The following is a 13,727-nucleotide window of genomic DNA, read 5'->3' as shown; positions in this document are numbered from 1 at the left end:
AACAACAGCAGAGGGTTTGGAAGGCTCCAATATGGAAAAAATCACTGCCGTTGTGGGATATTGCATTATATAGATCTGCTCTGCAGTAGTATATTGTAAATGTATTTTCAATATGTTTCTGGGCTGAAAAACACATTTGTCAGTAGTTTACAATGTATTTCATTTACATATGTGATAAGAAATCAAGAATGAATATGAGCTTAAAGATCCTTTGTTCTCTCATAAACTGATATTTACCCACCGGTGTTACTATGGTCATTCAAACAATATTTTCAGAGTTTATTTTTCTCCGGAATAATTTACATTTTTCATTTTTAATGAAATCCATCAGGTTTTTCTTGAGAAATGGCAGTCAGTTCATTAACTGTCTCCATCTTTCCTGAAGTGCAGTTCAGTACTGAATGTTAGTCCCAAATGCACACACACATGTCAGAGTTCACCTACCCATAAAGACTGTATATTTACCTGGCTGCATTTTTATGGATGTGTTCTGGCTTATGTCCAGTCTTCACCAAAGTCTGCAGGGAAACTCCGCTAGCTTGCAGTTATGTCTGGTTGGTTTTTCTGTTGTTGTTTGCCTGGATCTTACCTTTTGTCATACTGTAATATATTAGAATTTTGTTAAACTTTCCCCTTCTCTGTGACGTATTTACAAAATGATAATGGTGTATATTAACCCAATATAATTTTCGGCTAACAAGCACTTGTTAGCCCGGAGAAGGCTAATGCCATATGTTTCCTCTTAATATACATGCTGACATGTACACACACACGCACAAACATGTTCTTAATGTTTTCCAGTTTTCTTCCAACCTCCATATAAGATTAATCCAGTTTGACAGAAAAAAAAAAAAAAATGGATGGAAAAACTGAGTAAAGCAGCTTTACGACTGTAATGGACCTCAGTGTACAGTAACAGCAACAGCAGTCATATACTGTACTAACAGTGAAAATAAGCACGGGCAGCAGGGGTAAAAGTTACTGTCCTAATAGGACCGCTGTGTCATCACGGTCCACTGAGCTGCAGGCTGGGAGAACCACATTTCGGGAGTGGCGCGTGTGTGTGCATCGCCCCTCCGTCCCTCGAATCAGAGAGAAAGTAACAGAGAGCAGCCCCCCCACACCCCCACACTCCCATGGAGTTAATGATAAGGCGCGCGCCTCTCCCTTTGATGAGGAAAAACAAGGTAGTTAAAAAGCAGATGTCCACACCGTGGCCTGCAGATGGAAGTGATAGCGCTGTAGCTGGAGGTGACAGCAAACAGCCACCTAACACTGGTGAAAAATGGATGTGAGGTAATTGGAGGGATTTTGGAGGGGGGAAAGCACCAGAGGGGAGGAGTAATGAGGCAAGGGGGGCGTGGGGTGATGGGGGTATTTACAAAATCTTTGGCATCCCCTAACATCACTCCAAATAAGCTGCAGACAGGGGCTGGGGGACAGAAAGGGTTGCATCTCTGCACAGGTAAGTGAAGCTCGCATTCCCACATCTGACAAACAGACGCCAGATAAAAAATACGGTTATAATAACAGTAGTAATCGGCTGGGGAAAATGCTGGAGCATTTCTGCATGGTCTCTACATTATTCAGTGGGCTCTGGCTTCTCCTTCTGTTTGGAAGTTGCGTGGATTAATTCACTTAAGTCTTACCTTGGGATTTTTTTTTTCTTTACTGGTCTGTCGGGTATGTATGAAACTATCTATCTATCTATCTATCTATCTATCTATCTATCTATCTGTCTAATTTTCATAGAACAGTAGATGACGTTAAAGATTTGCAGATTTGAATTCTTCAACTTACTTGAGAGACTCCTGTTAGTATCCAGGTCTATAAATTAATAGTGTGTAAAAATGTAATATGTGATAGATAAACTGCATTTTAAAAAGTTAATTTATGAGAACAGAATGAAATTGAACATGTTTTTTCATTTTGATTTCAGAGCAATTGATCACGCATCGATCACTCAGTCCCACACTCAGATGATCGATTGTTTTGATCGTTAATGACTTTGATGACCCATCGCCCTCAGCAGCGATGACCTTCAGGCTCTGTGCGCTCCTATTGGTTGCCGGGCTCTGTGACCTCGCTGTGTGTCACAGACAGGACCCCTTCCTCTGGCTGTCCTACCTGCGCAGCCGCTGGCGTACCCATGGTGCAATGCTGGCTGACACCTCGGGGGGAGACTGCCCCCTGGAGTGTGAATGCCCGCCTAGCTACCCTGTGGCCATGTACTGCAACGGCCGAAATCTGCAGAACGTCCCCTATGTGCCGTCTCGGATGAAATATGTTTACCTCCAGAACAACCTCATCACCGGCATCCGGGATGGCGCCTTCGACAACGCCACCAACCTCGTCTGGCTCATGCTCCACGACAACCTGATCAGCTCCGAGGCGCTGGGCGACAATGTCTTCGCCAAGCTGAGCGGCCTGGAGCGGCTCTACCTGGACCACAACCGCCTGAACTGGGTGCCGCCCAACCTGCCCCGCACCATCCGGGAGCTCCGCCTCAACCACAACAACATCTCCGAGATCTCGGCCTCCGCCTTCGAGGGCATGGACGACCTCACCATTCTGCAGCTGCACAACAATGCCATCCAGGACCTGGGCGGGGCCCTGAAGAGCCTGCCCTCCCTCACCCAGCTGGACATCAGCTCCAATAGCCTGCGGAAAGTTCCGGCCCTCCTGCCTGAGAGGCTGCACCAGCTCTACATGGAGTCCAACAGCATTGACACCGTGCCCGCTGACTTCCTCACCAAGCTCTCCCAGCTGCAGTTCGTCCGGCTCGCCCACAACCAGCTGACTGACCGCGGGATCCCCCCCAATGCCTTCAATGTCAGCGGGCTGGTGGAGCTGGACCTGTCCTTCAACAAGCTGGAGAGGATCCCCCCGGTCAACAGGAGGCTACAGAACCTCTATCTGCAGGCCAATCAGATCAAAGGTACTGCTGGCTCTCCCAGATCGGTTCGATTGGCGCTCTGTGCATTTGCGTCACCATATGCAGAATTACTTACATTTTTATTGCTTATATATGACCGAGCACACAGTATATAGATACATATTTACCCAATTTAGGTTAGCTGTTGCATGAAATGGCAGAATACCTGGACCCCATCTGGTTTCAAGTCCAGCCAGATTGCCTCTGGTTTTCTCCACAAAAGTATCCCTTTGTGACTTTTAACCAGTGAAAAAAAATGCTGTACATATTTTTTTGATCCTCCATATAATATATCCAGTTTAATTTCACACTGAGTTCTGAAAAGTTAGAACAGAGAAAACATCAGTGCTGCTGCCCCTCTGAACGGAAAATAGACTCTTTCTGTAATTAATTTGTCAGTATTCTTGTCAACAAAGCTCTTTAATTTCAATGTACAGAAATCACTTTTTAAACTCTGTCAGTATCAAAATGCAGATATCCTCAGACACACACGTTTTTATGATGACACTTCACTTTCTCTCTTTGCCTAAAATCATAGATGTGGAAATATATACCTATATGCATGTGCTATGATCTAAAACCAACTACAGCTGCACTCCTGAAAACAAATTAGGTGATTTTTTTTGTTGTGATTTGTGTCTCAGAACAGTGTGATGCCACATGGCTACCACCAGCTGTGCCTGCATCTATTTCACCCCTAAACAAAAACAGATGGAACTGCTTTCAACAAAGTGTAGCATTGTTTAAATCCTGCTCTCAGACTCCAGCTATTCCCCAAGGAGCCAGATGCACAAAATGCACATTATAAGAGAACAGCGGGGAGGTGTTCTTTCATGCCAGCACTTTCTGCATGCAGTCATAATTCATTATTAAATAATATTATCTTCAATAAGCACAATAAGATCGCATTATAGAATTGTTAATACTTCCTGATGCTCAGTATTTATGAACTATGTGATATCTGTGTAATACCTTATGTAGACTTTTTTTGCATTATATAGTATACTTTGGAGCTTTTACATTATGTCTGTTGGGATAACAGCCCATAACCATTAATCAACAAATGAGCAGTATTATTTAGCAGGCACAAAGCATATAATAATCAAAATGTAAATGATGTGAAACAAAAATATGTCAAAATGACTTTTTCGTATTCATTCCAACTTTAAAAAGAGGAGAGAGCACAGAGAAACAGAAGCAATGAAAAGTTCAATCTGAATATTTAGGACTTAGCGAGACAAGAAACCTTCACATAGCCCAAAGTAACAGCTGTTTAAAAATGACCTTTGCTTTCCCCCTGCTCTGTATTTGCTCATAATTCAAGGGCATAAATAATCCGTTGTTTTTCCCATGCAGATACTAGCCAGTTTGCTTTAATATGAACATACTAAATAATAGTAATTACCATAGTCGCCCTTATAAAGTATACCAGCTCTAATATTGTTGCCCCTCCTACTACTACATTACATTATTTTCATTTAGCAGGCACTCTTATCCAGAATGACTTTACATATAATTTTACATGTTACCCATTTATACATCTGGGTGTTTACTGAGGCAATTCTGGGTTGAGTACCTTGCCCAAGGGTACAGCAGCAGTGCCCCAGTGGGGAATCTAATTAACAACCATTTGGTTATGAGCCCTACTCATTTCCACTAACACCACACCGCTGCTCTACACTTAAATGGAAGAGAGTCACACTAAAACTGCACAGGGAACGTGTAGTTACACCCCATTTGCCACGTGGAATGGGAGGAATACAAACGACGTCAGGATCTAAAACCTTACGAGCCAGCCAGGAGTCGAACCTAGAATCTTCTGATCCGTAGTCAGACGCGTTATCCATTGCGCCACTGGCCCACATGCTGTTGTTGCTACATGTAGTATTACTCGTCTTATTACTAACAATAACAATTGTGTTTTTTGCAGAATTTTCCCTGGGCAGTCTCTGTAGCGTGGTGGACAGCAGGAATTACTCCCATCTGAAAGTGCTGCGTCTGGATGGGAACGAGATCAATACCGTGGACTGGACACCAGAGTTCGCACTGTGTCTACGTCTGGCCAGAGTCATTGACCTGTAGTTTCATAGATACACCAGCAGGGGAAGCCTTCAGCGCTTGCCTGCATCATCCTTGCTGTCGCCATACTGAAACGCAGAACACGCATTGAACAGAAGGCCAGTTAGGTCTGTTTACGGCATTTCGAGGTGTAGCCTGTAGCTACCTTTTCTCTGTGTTTTTTCCTATTTGGAAAACTTTTGGTTAGTTGATTATTTGAATCCTTCCTTTAAATAAACCGAAGAAAAATGAGAGAAATGCCAAGTCGCTCTATATACCGAGTTAACGAGTTATCTTTATGATAATGGAGTATGTATGTAGGGGTCCAGGACTATGAATGAATCATACCAGGATATTCTGAATTAACCCGAGGGAATTAGATAAAAAGGGTATAATGTCACTGTTTCTTTTAAATTTTATTTTCGAAATGAAAACATGCAAACGATTGCAAGAAAGTCGAAAATGAATACTATGCTTATGCCTGTCTGTCTAACATATGCTTTGTTTAATTTCATTGTTAGTGATTTGATGTCCTTTCCCTAATCTATGCTCGCCAATTACACTTTTGTCCACCGGCAACATCTGTCTCTCTTATTGTAAATTTCATACATATTAATTTAATCTGTGATTACTGTATACAGTTTTAATATTGGAAAATGAAAGTGTAGGTGCTGCATGCTTATAACGCGACGTACCAATGTCGCATCGTTGTATTGCGTTACATTCATTTATGTACAAATAGAAATAAAAACAGATCTAACTTCTAAAGGGAACACTGCAATAACTATCCGCCATATAGCTGTTTATCAATCACCAGTGCATACGCCATGCACAGAATGGATGTCGTGGTTAACAATTAGGTGGTTGTTTCTTACACCGTGTGACGGTAACCCAACCTCTTGCCCTGCCGTCCACCCGCAAAGAACAACACCGCTGTAGGGTGTCCTAGGGGAAAAATTGTGCCTGGGCTGACAGTTTAAATATACTGAAAGCTAATTTGTGCGCAAATAATCAATCTTTTGAGCAATAATTGTCATTTTGAAATTGAGTGTGTCTTGTTATGGAGCTGTAGATAGACCTATCCAGACCAGGAAAAAAACTCCACGCAGAAATAAGACTAGGCACGTGTCATCAACAACGGATCACCGCAAAGTCAATCTGGGGTCTTGTTTCAGAGGCGCTGCGAAAATTCTTGATAAAACGTGGATCGTCTGACGTGCTAGCTGGTACAGCGAATACCCACGGTCGTTCAGATTACGTGAAATCACAGCGAATCTGCCTTGCACGCGTAGCATTGGCAAACACGAAAAAATGACCTCAGATCTGCGTTAGATCATACTTTTCCTAATGTAAATACTTCAAAAATTATTATAACTCTCATTAAACATGCTTGCTGCATGACAATATGTGAAGGTATAACACGAAAGACGCATCTCTTCCAAGTTCGACCACAAAGCTCACGCGGAGGCCGCCGGGAAAACACGCACAGATGTGCAGCGATTTCTCAGTGCTACAGTCACGCTCACTACCAAAATGTGCAGGAAGGGATTATAAAGGATTTATCGTATATCTGCCATTTTTCATTCCCTGTGCTGCATTCTGGTTGAACTCCGCCTGAAGTGAAAGTGTGACTGGTGTCTTCTTTTTTGGGGGGGTCAAAAAAGTTCCTCTTGTCTCTGAGGTGGTACTTCACGATATGAATGGGATAACGTTGATCTTATTAACGTTCACAATTCTGTGTTCATTAAAAAGAGAAGAAGTGACAGAAATCGAAGTGTTTTGTATGCCTACTTTTTGCCTTTCCAGTGCGCAATTAAAAAGTTGACCAGTTGAGCACAATTTCTCCTTAATTATTCTCTATCCACCAATAGAGGGCGATGTTTCCCTATATTTAATGAACAAATTGATTTCGTTAGAGTCGGATACACATATCTGATGTTTTAAACTAGATTAAAATTAAAGGTAATTTGAGTAAAGCTGTTCAAATTTCCGGCTTTTAAAAGAATTATTATATCATAATAATAGCATTTGTTTATGGCAACACTGTAGATAGCAAGCAGATGGACCTCTGGTCTTGTTCGGTTGTTATTATGTCCCGTATGATTAAAAACACCCCCCACCACGCCGCATCATTAGGATGCTGCAAAACAGTGCGATTCTTCGCCTGTTGTGCATTTTTTTATTATTATTTATAAAGACTATCCCTCGTATCGTATTTTACTATGGCTTCCAAATTACTGTAAGGGTGTAGCAAATTAAATATTATAGGTTATTTAAACACGGAGCCAAAATGATAGTAAAAATACAACAAAAAGCCTAAAATAGTTGCGGACAGTTTTTCAACCAAGTGAAAGATATTTAAAGACACAGTGGGTGCTGATTCCCAACACGAGTCCAGTAATTCAAACATAATTAAACAGAACACACTCAAAATTAATGATGAACATTTTAACATAATATTTTTAAAAGTTTTAAACATATACAGAACAATTCACCAAAAACATAGCACAAAAAGACACCTTTACCAGATGTAGAGGTCTGTGATTCACTAGCCTGTCAGTGTGACTGGTATTCATCATACACCAGTATGATATATGGGTAATATGCCATATGTAATATGATTATTTTGATACTGAGCTATACTACTAACACTAATGCTCTGCTATATGTGTCTTGTTTTCCTCCACATTAGTCTAGTTCAGTGTGGCAGGCCAAAAAAGTGAAAAAATGGGTTAATCTGGCCTTTCCTGTTGTGACAAAACACTGATCCAGTTCTCATTGGCTGACAGGGTGAACTGGGGGGTGGAGCATCAGGAATTACAGGTTTTCTCTTTCTATGAACAGCGTAGCAGCTCTGACATAGTGGTCCTTCAACAACAGGGCAAAACAGCAGTGTGTTTTTTTTTCCCCTCTTCCTTCTCTGTAATGAGGCGACACGGTACTGCCGAGAGCGCAGATGTGGTCATGTGACCTGATAAATACTCTGGGATTTTCTGTGGGCATGCTCCATTGTGCTTACTGCCCCCCCTCCCCCCTCTCTCTCCATCACTCCCTCTCCTTTCCATCCCTCTCTCCAGGAAAAGATGCTTGTTGCCGTGCAGCCTCCCTCCCTACACTGCCGTCACTGTGGTGCTGATGCGGTTGCCGGGCAGGCTGTCATAGCAGTCCCTTGTTGCCAGTCTGAGCATCGTGAAAGGCAGTGTGCGTTCTGCTCTCTCGCGTGCCTCCTCTCCCTCCCCGATCCCTCTCCCAGGGAAAGGGAATTTCACTCTGTTTGTCTGCGCTGTTGCCGAGGAAGCTGTAGCTGGAGGAGAAGACTCTGAGGAGGCTAGAGCCGGAGAAGACTCTGAGGAAGCTATCGCTGGAGGAGAAAACTCAGAGAAAGCTAGAGACGGAGGAAGAGACAGCAGGTGGCAGGTAAGGGGCAGTGTGTGGATTAGGTTGCAGCAACAGCCCTACACTAATGAATGAGCACTGCGTCTGGTGGCTTTGTGCCTGTGTAGGGGCAACAGAGCGAACCATGTAAATGTCTAGTACCTTTTTTTGAATGCTCATAGGACTATGCTACATGTGTAGGTATGTGTCTTCAGGTATGGACACGTGAATGGAAGTGCAGAGTCTGTAATGTGTGTGTGTGTGTGTGTGTGTGTTTATGAGAGAGTGCGTGTGTGTGTAGGTTTGATAAAGAGAGGGACGTAGTTCGTATTCATGTGCTGCGCTGAGCTGCCATGTGCATGTTTGTGCATTTAGAAGGGGAGATGTCTGCGGTGGCACTGCTGGCCGAGGGAGAGGAGGAGAGGGATGGAGTGTGACAGAGAGACACATTGTCAGGTTCAGCTCGGCAGCGAGTGATGTAGACAGCTCTGTGTGTGTGTCATAGCTAACCTGCAAGCCTGTTCCGCAGATGTAAGCTAGACTGTTCGCACTGACTCTGAGTCCTCGCTGGCCGTGACTCTTCGCTCAGCCTGATTCACACCTCTCTGTGACTCTGGCTCTGCCTTGGTCCCTGCACACAGGAATATGCTGATACCCTGAGGATCCGTATTGACTTCAATTGGCATCCGGTTTTCTGTTAAGCTTGTTGAATGGATTTTTCTTTGGAGGCTGAAATCTATGCTGGGGCAGTAGTGTGTGCGTGTTTGTGTGTGTGATCGTGTGTGTGTGTGTGAATGCCTGCATGTGTGTGGCTGTGTGAATGTATGTGTGTGTGTGTGTGTGTGTGTGTGGTGTGTGTGCGTGCCTGCATGTGTGTGTGTGTGTGTGTGTGTATGTCTGCATGTGTGTGTGTGTGTGTGTGTGTGTGTGTATCTGTGTGTCTGCGTGCATGTGGTTGTGTGTGTGTTTGAGCCACATCATAAGTGAAAGCACGATTCCCCCGTAGTGGATGCGCTTTTGCTGAAAGCTGTGAGGGGATTGGCGGTGCTGGTATGAATGATGGAGTACTCTGCAGTGGTACACGCACATTATGGGGAGTCACAGTGTGGGTGAGACGGAAGGATCCGCCACAGACGCTGCACTCATAAAAACCCTCACAGCCTCATCTGTCAGCCGCCGCAGCCCACACCTCACGCAGAGCATCTGTTTGCATAGTCCCCTCTCCGCACGCTTCCCAGCTCCTGCTCTCCGATTGGGCAGAAGGGAGCCATTGAGTCGCAGCCTGCGTTCTGATTGGACGGCGTGTGCACAGCTGGGATGTGCAGACAGCGGTGTTATTGTTGACGAGCAGAATGTGTCTGGGGTGTAGCCAGTTGCGGCGTGTGAAGGCTGACGCTTCCCAGGGCATGCTGGGAAAGGAAGGGGGAGACGATGGCGGAGTTTTGAAAAGGAGACGGGGAGAGGGTGACAGGTGGAGGGAGATGGGAGGGAGAACGTGGAGGCACATTTCGGACTGCAGGTTTATTTCAGCCTTTCTCTCTCCCTCTCTCCCCCTCTTTCTCACTGGCTCTCTCTCCCTCTCTTTTTCTCCCTCTATCTCCCTGTCTCCATCCTGCTCTCTCTCCTTCTATCAAAAAAGCTGTAAACAATCTTTATTGGCACACAGATGAACAGTACTGCCAAAGCAATTTTCACATAAATATGCAAACAAAACAGCAATTAACTGAAAAATATGTGCGCGCGCACACAGCACACAGTGCAGCTATAATTATACACACACACACACACACACACACACACACACACACACACACACACACACACACACGCACACTCACACACACGCACTCTCATACACACATACATATATTTATTTACATTTATACAGTAACTGGGCAGATGCTTCCTGCCCATTGTCTGTCAGGCTGTGGCACTCGGATACGTATCCCGCTGCTAAAGGTGCAGTGTTTCCCTCTCCCAGAACAATTTCTCCATCTTTCCATCTCTCATCCTCTTTCTCTCTCCCTCTCTCTCTCTCTTTTTCTCTCTTTCTCTCCCTCTCTCCCTCTCCTTCCCTCTCTGTCTCTCTCTCCTTACTTCCAGCTGTCACTTCACTGCCAGATCCCTCTGCATATGGAGTGAGATCTGGCAGAAACACAACGTTTACAGGTTACTGCTAACTGTCTGCTTATGCTGCTGCAGAACTGTTGTGCTGTAGAGCGCAGTGGCGTCCTTCACTGTGGCTACTGTGGGGGTGGGGAACGCTGGCCAGAATGAGCCCCATCTTTCTGAAATCAATCTGTCAGACTCCTCCCTTTTGTTCTGGAATCCCTTCCTCTGACTCCTCCCTGTTTTATAGTCTCAAGTTCTCAAACCACTCACTTAGATCACTGAAGCCTCTCTCTGTTAATGTAAAATAAAACAACAGCCTATGAGAGCTTGGTGTGACAGGTTGACAGGCTAATCATAACTGTCATTACTGCCACCCTCGGTGGGCGGAGTGAGGGTTATACAATTGCTAGTGTGTCTCTCTCTCTTTGTGTGTGGCATAACTCAACAAGTGATGGACCAATTCGGATGAAATCTGGGGAAATGTCTGACTCAGGGTCAGAGCAGAGGTTTCTGGATTTTAGGGCTGTAGGGGCATCCGGTCAGTGTGGTGGAGGCATGCATTTGACCACACACCTGTCCCACTTCTGCTGTGTGTGTACCCCGCCAGTGAAGGAGTTTTCAGGTCTCATACACAACAGCCTGACCCTCGGTCCTGAATCCCTCACTTGTGCACAGTAACCTGGCCTTCGGTTTCTTACTCTCTGGCTTACACACAATAATTCGGCCTTCCCCTGCAGAGATAGGTGGTTTATGGTTTTAGACATCGCAGGAGAGAATTGTGCAGTTTGACCTTTAAACTCTCTGCTTCTCAGGATAGCCGATGGCTATATTCACTGAAATAAGGACCTTCTCCATCTACCTGCTCACATTTGCTGCTGATGAAACCACGGTCCCTCTCCCACCTCCACATGGCTGTTCTGCGGAATGTTCTGTACCGCTTCCTGCTAGTTGGTGATGTAATTACTGAAGGCCTCTGAAAGCCGGACTGTACTGACGTTCAAGGCTTTTTACCTCTTTGCTCATTCAAAATCAGCAGAGCCAGACGTGCCTGTCTAGCTAAAGAGGAAACCGGAAACCCGAAGAACACAGAAAAAAATCAAGCATGAAACAATAACTCGACAGTCATTGTTTACACGTCTGTCTTGTGTGCATTATCCTTCTGTCTGTCATCAGACTGTGCCCAGACATAACCAAAGGAACCCAGAATGGATGAATCTGTCTACAGAGCGGGATTATCTTCAACATGAATTTGTCCAGATCAGGTCTCACTGTCACTGAAAAGCATAAAGACCCAGTAAATTCTCTTCTGCAATTGGCAGGCATCCCCTGGAAGCGCAGAACCAGAGAAAAACCATGTGTGAGCGTGGTTGGGTAATAGAGTTGGAGCCTCTTGGAATCTCACACCCGGTGGAGTGAGGCAACTTGCATCAGGTCACCCCCTGGACATGTTGGATTGCACTTACAACAATCCATTTCTTCAATTCTGAGTGCTAAGCAAGAAAAGCCACCTGGCACCTTTTTAATTCCCCAGCTGTGACCCAACACAGCACTGAACCCACAACTTTCTGGTATGAGGGGGAGAACAATACATCCATTCTTACATACCAATGTATATGAAGCACTGGGCATTAAGGGGTTAACCTCCCCAGCTTTTACCTTGTTGTGAACAGGTCCACCAACACAGGAGCCCTCGGGGTCTCCATGACAACATCAGCAGCAACCTCTGTGATAGCCCAAGATGGAGACCAGCACAGAGAGACAGAGATGGGGGATCAATGTTTTTTTGTTTGTTTTAATGGAAATGTGTGTATCTTGGCAATATTTACTCTGTGTTATTTCATGGCAATAAGGCTTTTGATTTTGAACTTGAGAGAGAGAGAGAGAGAGCAAAAGGCAGAGAGAGAGAGAGAGAGAGAGTAAAAGAGGCAGAGGAGGAGGGAGAGAAGTGAGGAGGAGTGTGGGGGTTGAGCTGTTTGTCCGCATTGTTTGAGCAGGGCCTCCTGATGTCCTTGGACGGGACGCTGATCACAGGTCCCAGATAAACAAAAACACATCAGCATGTGGGCCGTGTGGCGGGGGAGGCCAGATTGCCGTCTCCCTGGGCCAGGAAGTAGAGCAGGTGGCTGGGGGAGGAGGCATGCCAAAGAGCAGAGGTCCACTTAACCCCTCCCATTCCGCCATCGGAGGAGCGTCTGACAGTGTGTCCTTCTAGCCCGAGTGACACCCTGTTCTCCCCATATGACCAACAACCTGTCCTCCCCATCTGGCTGATGCCCTGTCCCCAGGGCTTTCTCAGCGTTTGTCTCTGCGTCTTCCACTCTCACTCCCATGGTGGGGTTTGCCCCCCCCCCCCCCCTCCTCTGTCTAGGTCTGGGTCATACCCTGAGAAGCTCAGCTCCACCCACACCTTCCTCCCCCTCCTTGCTTTCCGCTGTGTCTCAGGTCCAGGGGAGGTCCTGAGTGATGTTATTACAGCAAAACATGTGGTGTCTTTTCAGAGATGGAAATGAAGGGAAAGTCCAGTCAAGATTAACCCAGAGGATGCTGGGATGCATGTTCAAAAATACCCTGCTGTGATCCACTTGATTGATCCGATGGATGTGATTGGTGGGATTGATTAGGTTTGCACCCAACCATCCCTGTGACTGTGTGTGTACAGTGCTCTGTGTGTGTGTGTGTGTGTGTATGTATGCAGTGCTGTGTGCGTGTGTGTGTGTGTGCATGTGTGCATGTGTGTGTATGTATGCAGTGCTGTGTGTGTGTGTGTGTGTGTGTGTGTGTGCATGCGTGTGTGTGTGTGCCTGTGTGTAGCTCTGTGTGTGTGTGCGTGTGTGTGTGCAGCACTGTGTATGCATGCATTTCTGTATGTGTTTAGGGCCTGTCCTTCCTGCCCCACATCACTCCTGTGTAATTAAATCAATAAATCAGGGCGGGGTTGACAGCGGTGACATCATGTGTAAGAGCACGAGGGAGATGCTGCTGCCTCCTGAACCGGCCTTGAACCCGTAGCCCCTCTCCCTTTCACACTCCTACACAGCACTGACTGCTCCCTGCCAAGCACACAAAGCATGTTCACCTCCTACAAGGCATCATCGAATGGACCCTTAAGATGCCACTGCAAGGTTTACGGCAGACATTAACAGTGTGATAAATATGTGCTGTGGTCATCTCATTAGCGTCATGGTTACAGTGTCCTGCGGCGTCAGATGAAGAGTCTTGTAATTTGAACTGAGTAGTTAAAGAGATG

General features: G+C 45.4%; 1 protein-coding gene and 1 non-coding gene across 2 annotated transcripts; one reads left to right on the top strand and one right to left on the bottom strand.

Moving 5' to 3' along the window:
• Nucleotides 1–2,034: 2,034 nt before the first annotated feature.
• Nucleotides 2,035–5,017, top strand: LOC118780311 (fibromodulin-like). The gene is made up of 2 exons (XM_036532744.1): nucleotides 2,035–2,938; nucleotides 4,866–5,017. The coding sequence occupies exons 1-2, from the start codon at nucleotides 2,035–2,037 to the stop codon at nucleotides 5,015–5,017; spliced, it is 1,056 nt and encodes a 351-aa protein (XP_036388637.1).
• On the bottom strand, nucleotides 4,724–4,796 carry trnar-acg. The gene has a single exon. It is a non-coding gene; the product is annotated as a tRNA-Arg (tRNA).
• Nucleotides 5,018–13,727: the final 8,710 nt, after the last annotated feature.

Source organism: Megalops cyprinoides, chromosome 7 (genome assembly GCF_013368585.1).
Source record: "Megalops cyprinoides isolate fMegCyp1 chromosome 7, fMegCyp1.pri, whole genome shotgun sequence".
NCBI classification, from domain to species: Eukaryota; Metazoa; Chordata; class Actinopteri; order Elopiformes; family Megalopidae; genus Megalops; species Megalops cyprinoides.
The sequence above is the reverse complement of the archived record's forward strand: the minus strand, read 5'-3'. Positions and strand labels throughout refer to the sequence as shown.